Source organism: Amblyomma maculatum, chromosome 8, assembly GCF_055883805.1.
Source record: "Amblyomma maculatum isolate TAMU_Amacu chromosome 8, ASM5588380v1, whole genome shotgun sequence".
Taxonomy (NCBI): domain Eukaryota; kingdom Metazoa; phylum Arthropoda; class Arachnida; order Ixodida; family Ixodidae; genus Amblyomma; species Amblyomma maculatum.
The window spans coordinates 72,087,717-72,104,232 of NC_139351.1; the positions used below are offsets into that span (position 1 = coordinate 72,087,717).

The window sequence follows — 16,516 nt, forward strand, 5'->3', positions numbered from 1 at the left end:
AAAGGTTGCCGTTGAGATCTTGGAAGCCGCCTATGGGCCGAATGTGGGCGTTGAACTCGCGCCCATCAGCAGCACCTCTTTTTCCGCAGCCTGCAGCTTTCTACATCCTCCTGATGAAGTCAATGATGTTCTCATTGCTTGTACTGCTACCTCTGTTGACTGCAAAATACACACACTCAAAAGGACTGGAATGTTCCAATATGCCACCGCTCACCAACATGCATGCTTACTGCATGAGCTCTCAAGCGCAGCCCAAGAGGAATATCTGATTTGCATGGTCTTTCATCCCCGCAAAGGTGAGTCTCCATGAGAGCATACGCAGCCAGATCTTCCACATCCAGTTCCTTGTACAGTTCTTCCCATATACCGCGGCTTCGAGGTTGAGGAATCCTAGCTTCTGCGTGTTGGTATGTGTGCCCTAGTGAGCGCTTTCGGCGTCGTCAAGGCCTGAGTGAGCAAGTGCATTCGCAGCCTGGTCTTGCGCTCCTCCTCTCAAGAAAGGGTCGTGCTTCTAACCAAGCCTTCTAACTACGGTGTCAGGCAACGCGATCACAAGTTCAAGTTCAAGAGAACTTTATTGCCGTCGATGTAGAGGCTCCGCCACTCGTAAGACCCAGGGCCCCCCTGAGGTCATTGATTAGCGGGCCTGCAGGATTGAGGCGTCACATGGAGCCCTGGACTGAGGGCTCCACTCAGGAAGATAAGGATATATAGAATAAAAGTTTTTCCGCCTACTCGCAGGGGGACGTCTTTCGCAAAACCGTCCCATGTCGGACGGAGCTTGCTGCTTCGGAGCCCGGCTCCGGAGGAAGCTTCCCAGCTTCTTTCTTTGCGATATTCCCACTCCCCAGCGACTTTTTCCTATTCAAATTTACCGCGCCTTCACCTCGGGAAAGCTTGATTTCCGCTTCCGCGCTCGCCCCGCGCATTTTGCGCACATGGCACCGTTTGTTGATCGGTGCTGTTGCTCTTGCTGGGACAAATCAGCCGCACATTCCCCGCGCTACGCATGAATCAGAGCCGCTTCGGCTGACGGTTCTACCTTCTACTGGTTCTACATCATGGTTAGTAGGTTCCGGTCCTGACGGGTAGATGGGCCGAAAGGAAAGCCCGTACGAGCGTCTTCGACGCGGCGTCGGGCAGCTTTTGGAATCAAGTGGCTACTCCGGCAGTGATGTACAGGAGCTGCTGGAAAGACTACCTAAGCGTTGGGACAAGCATGGTGATCTTGTGATCGTCAAACGAGCCGCCTTTGACGATCGCCGTTGGGACCGCGTCCGTAAGTAACCAGTGGAGGGCTGTGGAAAAGTAGATTTTGCGAACGAATACTCGTTCATGTTTATTCGCCATGTCTTTCGCCAGAGTGTACGGATTTTATTATCTTCCTTTTTTGGCTGAGGACGCTAAATCAATCAGTACGTCTGAGCTGGTCTGAGATATGGGATTGCCATTGAGCGGCGCGTACATTTTATTCGCAGGCTCAAGCCTGTGGGACATCGTCTGCGACTCGCTGCGCTGCGGTAGGCTGGCCCTGGGAGGCAGTATCGCTGACGACGGCCACCGGACGCCCAGAGTTGATCTGGTGCGCGGAAACGACGGCTGGGTGACGCACGTTGACAACAAGATCAGGTTGGGGCGCTTATCGAGGCGCGGCTACCCGTTCCCAGTGTTTTCCTGCAAGCTGCATGATTCCTCGCATCTGTCATCAATTTCAATGCATCCCATGATCGGAGTTTTTGAAATGGGCAGCTCATTCGCTTCATTTGACGTGAGGCCGACATAGAAATGGATATATTCTACAAAAATACAGATCCACAGATCCATCACAGATCAGTCGAAATGCTGTTGTGCAAACAATGGACCATTAGTCGACCTGTGTTGCAATCAGGACATGTTTTCTTTGTCCGCAATGCGTTTAAAAGCAATAACGGCGGTCTTATGATGCCCAGTTAATTGTTAACGGAGAATCAATACATAAAACATGATCAAGACACCTTTCGAAAGTGCATTGCCAAAGGAATGATGCAAGATTTTTTTTATTGCTGCACTGTCTAATTGTGTACTTATCTGTGGAAATTCTGGGTAGTATAGAAGATTTTAGTGGTGTTCATGTTGAAGTTGCAAATATGACTATAAATCTATTTAAGTCATCTATATCATTCTAATTAGGCCTCACCAGACCTCAGGCTATAAAGACTAGACAAATTTGAAACGTGCCAATTATGCAATGTTTCGTCTCTGCCAAAATCAAGCATATATACATGCTTGCATAAAATGGCCTGCCTGCATCAAAAGCGCAGGCCTGGGTACTTGCCTATAAGGAGCTTGCACGAAACACTGAGAGTGCCATTTTCCTGTACAGTGCTGCAGTCGACCGTGGAGCGGGCCGTGCAAATAGTGCTAAACCAATGGTCTACTGTGCAGTCGTGGGCTGTAATAGCTGAACGCAGACTAAAGTGCAAAAAGCGAAGTTCGGACAAGACGACTACAGATTTTTCAAAATCCCAAAGGTACGCCTGCACGAATGCGACAAGACCAGTGATCGGAACGTCGCAGATGAGAGTGGCTTATGCGTGCACCTCGAATGTTGTACATTTAGGCACGGATTGCCTCAGGAGCTCACCATTCTAGTTTCACGTGTTTATTTTGCAGGTCGGCCGTCTAAACTTTTCGATGACTGCAATCCTGACACGAAATGACGTGCACACACTTGGTATTCGTCCGAATTGATGAGAATGCCGTCTGTTGATGCGTGCAAGCCATTCTCGTCTGTCTTGTCGCATTCATGCAATCGTACCTTTGGTATATTGAAAAACCCACAGTCGCTTTGTCTGGACTTCACCTTTTGCACTTTAGTATGCTTCAGCAGATTCCACGACCGCACTAAACCATCGCTTTGGCACTATTTTGCGCGGCCCGCTCCACGGTCGACTGCTGCACTGTGCAGGAAAATGGCGCTCTCAGCGTTTCGTGCAGGCTCCCTACAGGCAGCAGCCTTTTCTTTTATAACTGATATCAGCTTGCTAACATAGGATGTACTGATTTTGTCCTAACTTGAATGAGGTGTCTATTGAATACAATTTAATGTTTGTTCTCTGCATTCTGTTGCATTTGGTTTAACAGTGGGTTTGTGTCCTTATCGTGGTGCCCTATATGATGATGAAGTGTAAACCTTGTTCACTCTTATTCATACCAGGAGTGTACTCAAATAAGAACGCAGTTTTTCAAAATAGAATGGCATAACCTGCAGTTGTGGGGAAGCTTGTAAGGGGTAGCTACCAAGCATTGTCACATGTATATAACCTATTTGAACTGTATGCAGTTTAAAATGTACCCCGTACATGTGCAGCAGCCAAAAAGCTTGTTCTTGGTTCTGTCTAATAAACAGCTCATGTGCCTTTGCTGCCTTTTGTAGGTACACATTTGATGTGACCCGCTGCATGTTCAGCGCTGGAAATGTCACGGAAAAGCTCCGTGTGGCCAGGATGGACTGTCAAGGCCAAGTTGTTGTTGACCTCTTTGCAGGTGTGTCGCACTGAAACAGTAGTTAGCTCTCTAATTCAGGACAGGAAGGAATCAGCTCCACTGCACAATCGCTGCAGTTTGTAAATTTGTTGCCTGGAAATCGGCACCTGTTTTTTTATCAGGAAGCAACAGCCAATGAGCATGAATATGTTATGGCAGCGATGATTTCACAAAACATACATTTAGTGTCATGATGAAATTTTATGTGTTCTTTTTTTTTTGAGGGGGGCATTAATATTTAATTATGAATGGCATGAGTGTATTGGAAGACATGTTTATGTTGCTTACACTTATCCTGATTGGTCTGCTGCAGACTTTTCTGTTCATGCTGTGTGATGGACCCGATTGATCGATTAGTGGTTTAATGTACTGTTACCTTGTGTAACTTGTGCATATTTTGTGTGTGCTGGATGATCATTTTATGCTGTTTGGAGTTATGGTAGTGGCTCTCTGGACTAAAATTGGTTGACGTATGAGGGCCTGATTATCTTGATGCACATTTTCCTGTGGAAGTGTTGTGGACTGGGCCCACTGCACTTCTCTTGAAGCAGCCCCATCACAAAAATGTATGTGTCTCAGTGATTGTACGAAAAGGAAAGGAAAGTGCACGGGCTCGTAACTGGCGAGGGTCACCACCACTGCCGGTCATCCCCATCACAAACAGCAAAATGGTCGACTTGTGAGACTTATATAAGTGTCTGCTTATAGGCCAGGGCGGTAAATATGAACGTTTGAGGACTCGGCTAAGTGCTGTGTACTACTGCCTTCTGCCATCAGTAATCTAGTAAGGTTAGGCTCATGTAGGCAGGCTGCAGTTTCTGTACCTGCACAGTGTTGATAGCGTGTACATGCGGCACCTTGTCAATGCAGAGCAGATACGTGGAAAATGCCTGTTCTCGAGCTATGGGATTTCCTTTTTATTAACTTTGCACTTATGTAATACTTCTACCTCGATGCGTAGGAATGGAGGAAAAGTTTCGTTCTTCCTCTCAGTCATATTTTCTAAGCCGTGTAGACATAGAAAAAAGCAAAAATGATTTAAATGGCCATTTGGGGTGATATCAATTCTTGTTATTGTAGCATAATAGAAGAGTCCGAAACTGACGTTTATGTAAATTTATGTTTGGTACATACAAATTAATGGACCTCGAAAAGCTGACGAAGGTTGTACATTGGGGCAAGGCAGGTTCACAATATGTTGCATTATGCTGTAAATGAATTCATTCCCAAGCTAAGTAGTCTTTGTTTGAGTTGGTAATCTTCATTACACACCTTTTGTGAAAAATGAAAATGTCAGTTTTTACTAGTGCATGCAATAGAAAGAAGGGCCTAGAAAATGACGTAATACATGCAGCTTGAGAAATCTTGGAACAATGCAGTGGAGTACTGAGAGGGCTCAGCAATATGAGTAGCTACAATCAGTGGGCACATTTGCAGGTGTGTTAGCTCTAAAGGACGGCATGAGCTGTAAACTGCCCAGAAAGAGTCCGGCAACTCTGGAGTGCATCATTCGCAATACTTGGGATGCCAAAAAATCGTTTAAGGAAAGCAGTGTGGTGGTGTCAGAGAAAGATTATCTACGAAAGCTGGTAGCAGTGCCATGCTTGTTCCTAGCTTTTGTTTCCTTTCCCGAGTAAGTTTGCCCATTCCCAGACCCACCTGCATTATGCAACTTTAGGTGGATATCCTCGAGTGCTGGCTACCTGACCAATATGTTTGTTGTATTATTTGTACATTTCGCTCACAGCATGTGTGCTGACAGCCACAGCAGTAGCATTTTATGCATTATGGCGCATTCAGCAGCAGTATTGCACTGTGAAACCTGGGATCAGTATTTTTATGTAGCGGCAAGGTGGTACATCCAATCAGAATATATTAACGCTGTTGTCATGAAGACGTTCATTTCATGGGACTAATGCCCGCAAGCGTAGCAGTGTACTTTGGGGCAGCTACCTTCAGCAGTGTTACCTGTTGAACTGATCGGATTGAGTGCAGCTATACGTTAGGGCATGGGAAAAAAAAACTTGTGGGTAAGTTATCTCCTGTCAGAGTTATTTATGAGTCACACGTTGACACTTCGCACTAGTAGGAATTGAACAATGGAGCAGTCTTCCATACTTTTTAAATGACCACTGGGTCACCTTTTACAAAACCAGCAGTGCTCTAACTGTGGCCTGTTTGGTGAGAATTATAGTAGTATGAGTAGATTTGTCAGTACACTTAGGGAAACATTTCAGTATCACTGCTGCTGAATCCGGAATGCCATTCATTTTTTGCAGGGTTCCAGGCAGGTTTTGAGTAAAGGGGCCAGTCGAAACAGTGCTCACAGCGGACGTTCTTTCTTGGAGCAAAGCATGGGGCCTTTTACATTCAAATTGAAACAAACACAATGCTCAGAATAAGGCTTTTTGCTGCAATTTTCCAGGCCCCATGCATGTGCAACCGGACATTGGGCATTTCCCTATTGCCCTTAAAGCAACAACAAAACACTTGTGGCTGTGTTGTAGGATAAGCTGCATAAGACACTGTAAGACTATTAGTGACCCATTTTATTTGCTTACTGAGCACAGAAATAGATAGAACCCTTGATGTTGCATCATCAGTCCTTGCACGAAGTACATACATGTTGCAAAAAAAGATAGATTTAAAAGATAGATTGAATTTCATTCCATCATTTTACCTCAAGCCTGCTGGTTTCATTGGTGGTTTCCGCCATTTATTAGCAATGCGAGCGTGCCCATTAGGCCAGGCAAATGGATGCCATCGTAGTGGTTGCCAGAAACGCTGTCATTTCGGGTTCTGTAACAAAGCTGTGGATGAACATGCCAAGTTTTTGCAACTGCACACAAGGTGCAGACGCCATCAATGAAGGCACTTTGGCTATGAAAATGAACTGCATCTGAACACAGTATAGTAAGATACAACTTAAAAAGAAAACAGCAATTGCTAACTATCGGCACTGGTATTGTGGCGTGTGTCTGCTAAACAGTAAACAGAATCGGTTTTGATACTTGACAGTACCAGACAAGCCAGAAACATCCAAATTCTTGCACTGCTAATTTGCTGTGATGGTTAGCTTTTTATTTGGGTAACCAGAAAAGATCTAACGATGCACTATTTTTTTGTCATGGAAAAATTATGTGTCAATACTGCAGACCTAAGTTAATTCAACTATAGATGCTCAGTGAGATTGTGACTAAGACATTCCGGTGGCAAATGGATGATGCACATGGTTGCCTTCAGAGTCCCTTCAGGAGAGTGCGGTGCAGTCTTGTCCCCCACCGAGCAGCCCTAACCTGTGCACTTTGTGTGGTTGCCTGTAGGCATCGGCTACTTCACGCTGCCGTACCTGGTGCACGCTGGGGCAGCCCACGTGCATGCCTGCGAGTGGAACCCCGATGCTGTTGAGGCCCTGCGCAGAAATCTTCAACTAAACAGAGTACAAGACCGGTGCACGATCTATGTGGGCGATTGCAGAGAGGTGAGGCATCAAGTCCTGGCGCAGGTGCAGTGCTTCCTGGCCACTGGCAGGGTAGGAAAAAGGGAAAGGATGGACGCACTGTGCTGTGTTGTATCTCCACTTGGTCGATCTGGTGGCTGCATAATTGCTGTGTACAGTACTAGCTCATGCTTTAATTTATTAACTATGCTCCTTCCTTTCAAACCTGAAGCTTGTCACTGGTAGTAGTAGTACTGTGCAGCAGTAAGTCCTGCAGGCAAAGGTAGCTGACAGAAGCCTGTCTTTTGGTTTTTTTAATTATGAGCAGTATGGATGCATGGCCATTGAAAAGAGTATTCTGTTTCTACAGGGTGTTTGACATAACTTTAACTAAGAATTAAATACAGCAAGGTTTGGTGAAACAGTGGCACATCGTTTGCCTTCGTGTAGTGCTCATAAGAGTAATTTTTTACATTGAGCTTAATCATGTAATTAATGAAAATGAATTGAGCAAAATATTTAATATTCAGTTTAGGGCTGAGTGCATTTCAGTAACAACCTGCCCTCCATCTTTTTTTCTATCTATCTATCTTCTACGCAACCCTTTTTCTACAAAGAGAGAAAACTCACGAAGCATGAAAAAATACCGCATGACTACGCTCGTGTGCTGCCATGTTGCAGCGCTCCCTATGGTGTTTTTTTTATGAATGAAACATGCATGCTAACCGTGCTGTAGCAACGTTTGCAATCAAGCATCCCTCACCACTGCTAGTGGGCCCCGCGCATGCTCTCGCAGCTCATATACAACAGTTTTGTTACTTCGGACACAGAGCCCTAGCATTATGGGAATGCAACGCTGGCAATTTTTGCACACATCTGCTGCTTCCTGAAAAGCAAAATGTTCCTGGGAGCCTTGCCAGACTAAACATTGCAAGTGGTGGGCAATAACTGGCGCAGCGGCAACACAATCGTGGACATTATCTTGCCTTCCGCAGAACAAGTGACGGTGGTGACCAGGAGGTGAAGAGGCACAGCAGATCAAGGCGTACCACTGCAAGCAACATGTGGTTGAATACTGGTGCAAAGGCGACAACATGCATCGCTGTAGACACGGCCACCTACTGTGCGCGAGGAACAAGAGTTGGGAGTGATCCACTCCAGTACCGTGCTTTGGGGAGCTTTACACTGCCGCAGTATGCCCAAGGTTAGCATTAACACCAAGGGGAAGGTGAAAGAAGCCAGCGGAACTCCTGACCACCTCGATGACATGCTGTCGAGAGGGTCAAAGGTTGAAACTAATGTCAAACAAAAAGAAACCGCTGGCACACCTGGACATCGGTACAATGCGCCACAGAGTGAGGTAAAATGTGAAGCTACCAAAGCTACTGTAGACAAGGGGCCCGTTTCAGAAGGCCTGCAAATAGAGTGTGAAACAACAAGGCAGCTCAGGCTGCAGGTTACATTGGCAAAGCTTAAAGCATTGCCAAGGAAAAAAAGTGGCTCATCTCTCGATGATTCAACCACCCATGCAGGCAGCAGTCCTTGGCACTTTTTAAAGATACTCAGCGGAGCAATTTGAAAACTTCCTCCCAACTCCGAAGTGCCAGTATGGCTTGAAACACGAGCGTTTTTTTGAAAGATGCAGTGTTGTGCAAGAGGCACAGACGCATCTAATTTACCCAATTATAGCCTCAAGAATGAACTACTTGTTGCGAAGGCTATACCAAGAAGAAGTCTACCTTTGAACATATCATGTCAGGAGTTTTGAGAGACCTGCAACTCACGCCCAGTGAGTACAAGAAAAAATTTTTTGGTGCATATAGGAGGAGAGATGAAGGGTGGCAACAGTTTGTCACACGAATTGCAAGCTACCTTAACAAATATCTGAATACCTGCTGAGGAGATAGCTTTGAGAAAGTAACAAAGCTACTTGTAGCTGATGAGCTGAAATCACCGCTTAGCCCAGAGGCCTTACGGTACATGGCTTTGGGAAGGTAATGAATGGTTCGAGACCCCGTGCTTGTGAACCTGTTGGCGGTGCATGAACAGGATGAGGGGGACCGCCTTGCGGTGCAGAAATGACAAAATTCACCGGGGATTCTATGAACCGACCGGGCTCTGGACAGAGTTTGACGAGGTAGGAAGACCTTTTTGCTAAACCAGGAAACCCAATATTTAAACCTTGCAACAGTTGCGGTGACATGTCCCACATGACGGCTCAGTGCCCGCAGGCAACAGAAAAAAAAAAGATAGCGGAGCCATGCGAGAAATCCTTCGTGCAAGGTGTGGCAGCTGCAGAAGATTCAGTTTCGCCTTCACTGGCAGCAAAAGTGTCACGCTTGCACAGTAGATGGTCAGAAGTGGTCTGCCTGCGGTCTTTATCAGCAGCATGTGAGGCATTATTGCAGATGTTTAGTGGGACAGAGATCTCCGAGAGCATTTCATGCGATCAGGGAACGAATTTCACGACGGCACTTCCATGCGAGTTCCTGCAAAGCTTGGGCTGTTCCCCTGGGTTCTTGAGACCTGACCACCCTGAAAGCAGTGGGTTTATTGAAAGGTAGAATAGGGTTTTCAAAAGCGTTTTCCAGTGTGTTATCAAAAGTTAGTCTAGGCAGTGGGACAAATTCATCCCGTTCTTACTGTGGGTGCACAGAGGGGTGCCTCCCAAGACCACTAACCAGTAAAAACCAACCAGTAAAATGCATGCAGTGTAGCTGGGACCAGAAAATGTGGTAGGTAGACAGCAAGACCACATACGTGGTGGAAGACGATAAAGGGAATAGAAGCGTAGCACGCGCCAATTAACTTAAGCATTACGTTGCTGGAGTAGACCATGCGGGCATAATGTACCACAAAGATGGGGGTTAACTATACTTTCACACAACCACAGGTGGAGAGCAATCAGCTCCCTGGCATTTTTAAAAGTGCCGCCGCCCATCTGGAACAGTGTAGAGCTAATCGGGTGGTACCGCTACTGAGAACAGGTGAGGATCGCCGGCATGGGCGGGCATTGCATTACTCTACGAGACAGACGTCTGTGCAAAGCACCTCACAAATATCGAATTCCTCGCAATGAGGCTGATTTGTACGACAGAAAATGAGTTCGCGCACCCAATTGTTTGTGATTGTGTCACGAAGAAAGATGGCAGTAAAAGGATGTGCATTGATTATTGCAGCCTTAATGAAGTTACCAAGGACGACGTGTATCCCACGGCACTCTCGTAGGAGCTCATTTTCACTGTGGGGAGAACGAACTACATTAGCTTGTCCGATCTGAAGTGCGGTTACTGGCAGGTTCTGTTGGAAGAACAAGGTCAGCGATACGATGTCACGCACGATGGCTAGTTTGTATGGAAAGTGGTGCCCTTCAGTTTGAAAAACGCACTGCTGCTTTTCAGCGCGTTAGGAACAAGCTTTTGAGGGATTGCCGCGAGTATGCCTGTGCTTACTTGAACGATATTGCCGTTTTCTCTATGTTGTGGGAAACCACCTGTGGCGTCCGCACACCGTCTGAGAATCGCTACACGAAGCGGGCATTATGGTGACTATGGCCAAGTGTGAGATTGCTCGACCCTCCATTTCATGCCTAGGACATGTTATTGGCTCGGGCAAGCATGCACCAGATTTAATAAAGGTTCAGTGACAAAGAAGCAGGTCAGAAGCGTTATGGGCTTGTGCAGTCACTACCATGAATAAATATCACATTTCGCACAGGTTTCTTTGCTGCTGACTAAGCTTACAGCCAACTGCATCGCAAACAACATACCTTGTGTCAAGGAGGAGGAAATGGCTGTCGAGGTTTTGAAGGACACTTTACCTACAGCTACAACATTCTATGCCCATGCCCCAACAGACCTTATTGCCTTTTTTAGGATGCTTCCGAGACAGCAGCAGGAGTCTGCCCGTCGCAGATCACTGGTGAGGGTGGGGAAATGCCGATTGCATTTGCCAGTCATAAGTGCATGGAAACGCAAACACGGTGGACAGCAATTGAAAGAAAGGCTATCGCAATGATATGGGTATTAGAGCCTGTCGATAATTGGCTTTTTGGCGCTAAAGTAAAGTAGTTGCTGACCATTACCTCTTGCTTACCTGATCACCGGCACTCCGAGTAGTGCGAAACTCATTCGATGGGTGCTCACTGTTCAGCATTATAAAATCACTCGCCCATCACAAAGGCAGAGCGTGTGATAACATGAATACTTTGCAAGATTACCAACCAGTGATTAAACCGTTAATCATGCAGGCATGACAAAGGTCCTTTGGCCCTGCCCGCAGAAGCAGTGACCTCTACTTTTGAACCTAGAATCCTCGCAATGTTGTGTTGCTATTTTGCATCTTGTTTATGCACTGTGCCATGTGCTGCTGTCTTAAGGTCTATATTTTTGCTTTAGCAGCATGCTCCTAGCCACTAGTGTCAGCTAACATAAACACCTGCCGCAGGGTCAAAAAGCCCTGCAAAGCACTTTTGGTGGGGGCTGTAGTGACATCAAGAGAAAATCTCCCACCCCTGCCAAGGCTTGCTCTTGCAGCCCATATACAACAGCCGTGCTGCTCCGGAGACAGAGCCCCGGGAGCGTGGGAATGCAGTGCTGGCACTTTTTGCATGTGTCTGCTGCTTCCCTAAAAGCGGAATCGTCTTGGAAGACTAAGCATTGTGAGCAGCGAGCAATGCCCTCACGGAGACAGGCAATGGCTATCTGCTGCGTAAAAGCAAAATCATACACAGCTTATTAAACAAAGGAAAGGTGTGCTGCACTTAGTGAGGCTGCACTCCGGCAGGGAGGAAACGGAGCTGCGAATTTGAGCAATCGCATGGTTCGAAGCTCCCGTGCATGCCCGAGGGCTCCGCATACTTACGGGCAGTCGTGTGTGGCTGGCCCAGCTTTAACGGCTTGCATGTCTTGAGTGTGCCCTGCGTGGCATGAACAGCACATAGTGACATACTGCATATTTTTTATGTTGCGCTTTTGCTATGTCTCTTATACATCTTTTGATATGTTTGCATCGTCTTCTGTGAGCCTTCTGGGAGGCTACTCCTATCCACAATCGGACACCACCATCATCAAAAGGAACACTGCTCATGCTCGAGTGGCCACTACTCATTTGAAAGGGTTGTATAGCGATAGAAATAAAGCAAAGGATTCTGCCTTGAACCGCAGAACTTTACTGGCATCCCTTTCATTTGTTTTCTCTCTGTGATGACTAGATAAAAGCTCCATTTGAACTGGCTGTCGGTGGTCTTCCCATAACTTATGACGGCTCGCGCTTTTCATATTCCGGCAATAATGTGCTGACGCACTTCAAGACTGTGCTTACAGGAGCGTCGGCCGCTCATTTTGAGACGAGCATGCATGCTTCGTTCATTAAAAGTGCGTTTGGCAGTGCTAAAGTACAGGCACCTGCTTCTTTTTCATATTTTAAGGGCTTTCTTTTAATGTTGCGAAGAAGGACTACGGAGGAGATATATTATTCGAAAAAATTGAATCAATTCTCTCTTAATCCCCTTTGATATTTAACAAAATGCATTTCTCCCTCAAGTGATATTAATACTTTTGCATAGATGACCTTAACTAATTATCTGATTAAACAGAACGTTAAAGTACCCTGAGGAGCACCACCTCACCTCACCTGGCTGCAGTGCATTGGTTTTTTTTTAATCTTTGGCTCAAGTTACATGGAGCACCTTGTTACAAACTTTTGGAGCTTGCAACATTCAGAACCCAGTGTGAGGCTATGTTGAGAGAACAGCTCGAAAGTAGAAGACGTTTAGGCCGACACATCACAAGTGCCAACTCGTAGGGGTGTGCAAATACTCGAATAACAAGTTTTTGAATTATTCAACTCTTGAAGCGAATACCTACTATTCGTATGACCGAATATTCTATACGGCAAGTCAATGAACACAAAAAACAGAGAATAGGAATATGATGTCTGATGACCGTAAGATGATTTTTAATGAATTGCGGTGGGCCCGCGCCACTGCCCGCTTCCTCCTCATTCGTAACGTTACCCAGGGCCATCGAGCGATCGTCCCGAACGTAGACAAGTTTGTCACGTTGATGAGATCCATGGCATGACGATGGGTGTAGCTGGATGGTTGAAATAGAAGAGGAAGAAGACAACGGCTTGCCGTTAAATTCACACCATCCCCCCGCTGCCGTCGGGCATGTGCCTCGGACAATAGCACTATTTCAGACACATCTTTGCATGTCATTGCTCTTTAAATTCTAGTATTTTGTGATTGAGTCGCACCATTCTAACAACCACGCATATTTCCCTCTCATACATCTACATGCTTCCTCCGCACTTCAAGTATGCTGACCTGTCCTTTTGTGGACTCTATGCTTGCCCCCACCATTGCAAGACGTACAGAACAGTCTTGCCATGAGACAGAAGTTCACTTTGGATAATTGTATGAGCAGCTTGTCACAAACACTTTAAAGAAACGTAAAAGTGCAAGCGTACATATACCTGTGGCCTTGCTTGTCTACTCAGGCCCATCATTTCACTTCAAGGCCCATACACTGTGCTACAACACTCTCAAAATGGCGGCCATCAATTTACCCTTCACGTTCTGGTCTGTAGACATCCAAAATAACTGTGGTGCAAATTGTTACTGGCCGTTATTTAGGGACATTCGATAATTCATACCGTGGGATAATTCGAGCGCTTTTCTTGGTTCTTTAAAGGCACTGCATATAATTTGGCTTTCCTAAACAAAGTTGGATATTCAAACTATTCAATACTAGGTTTAATATTAGAATTCTTTTTTTATTTGATTCCATATTTTGTATCCAGCTTTTGCACACCCCTGCTGCCAAGTGACTAGTATTCTTTGCATAGCAAAATATACATAAAATATGGAAAGCTGTAGATCCAGCTTTTGAGATTACTGCATTTCACTGCATCTCAGTAGCCTGTGGTTGGTACTTGTGTCATAGGAATGGTATGGCCATCAATGGTATTGCAGCCTTGTAGTACAACCAGTACAAAGCAGCGGCAGGTCATGGTGAGTAAAGTTGACGTACGCTTGAGTTTACCAACTTGCCAATTAAACGTGAAAGCCATTGTGTAGTACTGTTGTTTTGGGGTGTTAATACATTCACTAACTATACAAGAAGCTTTTCTTTTTATCAACATATGCTAACAGAGCAGCTGTCATTTTACTGCTCTGGCAGTTAAATGAAGCCTGTCATATTTTCACAGAGTTTATTAGAAGAAAGGTCTGCTACTGGAATGACAGCAAATAGTAGAAAATTTTGTGTTAGTGAACGCATGAGAGCCCCTCTTGGTTTTTGTTCTCACGTGTAATGCAATTCACTTCAGCCAATGTCGGCATTGAGCTGAAAATTTTGGAAGCGCAGCTACCGGAGGCCGGACTGGAGTTGGCTAAAAGCTGCTGCTGTTGTAAAGCGATGCTTCCATCCTCTTCAGGTCTGTCCTAAGGGTGCTGCAGACCGTGTCAATCTGGGTCTGATACCATCGTCCGCCGTGGGCTGGGAGGCAGCCTGCAGGGCACTTAACCCCAAGCGCCAGTTCTGCTGGATGCACGTCCACGAGAACATAGAGTCAAAACCTGGAACGCAAGTCCCAAGGTGTGCACTGTGGGCTGAGCGTGCCCGTCAAGTGTGTGCCTCGATGGCGGATTTGCTGAGGCGGTGTCATCACAGTTGTGAGTGGAACGTTGTGTGTGAGCACGTTGAGCACGTCAAGTCATACGCACCCCATGTGGACCACGTAGTGATGGACCTGCTGTGTGAACAGTTTGCAGCGGACAATCAAACACCTGTCGTGGCAAATGAGTGTACACAAAATATTGCGAGGTAACATACACAAAACAAACAGCGCTAATGTTGTCCACCTATTTTCTTGCCTCGCTTTATTTTTATATTAGTGCTGCTATCAGCCATTCAGTAATTGTGTATAGCTCTAGGGTTTCGGCCAGTTGTTCTCAAAGGGCCCTGAAAAGATCTTTATTGTCATTTTCTAACCCGGCAAATCTGTAGAGGTGGTCTTTGTATTTCAGTCAAATTTTCAAGCATAAACTCGTTAATTTACAAATTGTTTTTTAAATTGCTCCTCACAATCGCTTGCAACAAGAGGCATGCAAATATTGGAATTTGCAAATATGAATTGAGTATGAAAATGGGGAAAAAATGCCTTCAAATATTGATTCAGATGTTAAGTACTTGATCACCGGGCAGTGTTGTACAAGTGTGTGTTACTCCGGACTAAGTGTGCCGCTCGTGCGTATTCAATTTCGGCATCTCTCCCCTCGCATCAGTCACTCTTCAGCCTTCACAGACAGCGGACTTGTATGCGCGGTGCTCCCTGGACCTCGGCTCTTGAGTCGCTCGCCGCGCCGTGAAGCAACTTGTGCTTACCTCCACACATTAACTGGTGCTCGCCTTCAAGCGCATTTCCCTGCTCTTGGATTACCTTTCTTCGTCCTGGAGACTTTCTTTCACTGCTCTGAATGTGCTGATGCCGAAACTCCGGAGCATCTGTTTTGCTCATGCCCTACATTCTCCTCAAATCTCTCTCTCTCCCCATATGATCCCACCCAAGACCTTTCGGGCGCAGAGCAGTGCATCTCAGAGAGGGATGCAATACATTGTGCCTATTTTAGTTCGTTTGTAATAAGAGCCACTGAAAATGGTCTAAGAAAAGCTGAGGACGCGGCTGCGCCACGCATTTGCTTCACATTGCAGGTGAACTGTGGTGAACTTTGTGTGAATGGTGAACTGTGTGCCGTTCGATTGTGTTTGATGAATGTAGTAATCGTTGCAGCATACATTTTCACCCCGTGCTGGTGAAACCACTGCTATACAAACTGTGTATAAGAGGGCTGCCAGCCAGATCCAATAAAGAAATTTTAGTTCCAGTTGGCGATTTTAACAAGGATTGCCGTAAGCATTCTAACTTTGTGAAGCAATTGGAAGAACAATATAATACAAGATTGGCAATGCCTGAAAATATGGTTACCACGCAGTGGAAGTGTTCTAGACCTCATATTTCAAAGTGAACCTACCGTTTCTAGTTTGAACTGATCGAACTACTACGCAGATCACAAAACAGCGTTCGCTCATCTCCATAAAATGCAAAAAAAAAAAATTAAAATCAACAATGCTGAATCATGTACAAAGAGTGGAATCATATGCAAGAGAATGTTTAATATATAAGCAAAACGAAGCATAACAAAGTGTAAAATGCATGAAATGTATAGCAGGGATAAGCAGTACTACACACCTATTTTGCATTTGATTAACTGTGTAAATCGGCTGTAAATTTTTTTAAGCCCATTCAATAATTTGAGCTTTCGGTTAATTCGAACATGTCTGGCTCTTTGAAGGTTGAATCAACTGTACAGGATGGACCTGTATGAAACCGGATGGAGCTGTCATATCGCTGCTCAATACAGCAAACTGCCGCTATTCTTCAAGGGATTACAAAAAGTGTTCGAACTTACCAAAAGCTCGAATTATCCTGAAAAAAACCTGCCAGTAACTGTTTGCATCACAGTAATTTTACCTGCAGGGGTTCGTC

General features: G+C 45.6%; 1 protein-coding gene across 1 annotated transcript; it reads left to right on the top strand.

The window, feature by feature from the left end:
* The first annotated feature begins 918 nt into the window (after positions 1-918).
* On the top strand, positions 919-15,854 carry LOC146181492 (tRNA wybutosine-synthesizing protein 2 homolog). Its single transcript, XM_084576556.1, has 5 exons — positions 919-1,279; positions 1,479-1,629; positions 3,416-3,525; positions 6,849-7,006; positions 14,405-15,854. Exons 1-5 carry the CDS (start codon positions 1,093-1,095, stop codon positions 14,795-14,797), a joined length of 999 nt encoding a protein of 332 aa, XP_084432682.1. The 5' UTR covers positions 919-1,092; the 3' UTR covers positions 14,798-15,854.
* Positions 15,855-16,516: the final 662 nt, after the last annotated feature.

Excerpts from the sequence above, each read along its gene's own strand:
- LOC146181492 (XM_084576556.1), top strand. The coding sequence starts at position 1,093 with ATGGGCCGAAAGGAAAGCCCGTACGAGCGTCTTCGACGCGGCGTCGGG. Across the intron at positions 1,630-3,415 it reads CACGTTGACAACAAGATCAG|GTACACATTTGATGTGACCC; the intron begins GTTGGGGCGCTT and ends TGCCTTTTGTAG. Across the intron at positions 7,007-14,404 it reads ATGTGGGCGATTGCAGAGAG|GTCTGTCCTAAGGGTGCTGC; the intron begins GTGAGGCATCAA and ends CATCCTCTTCAG.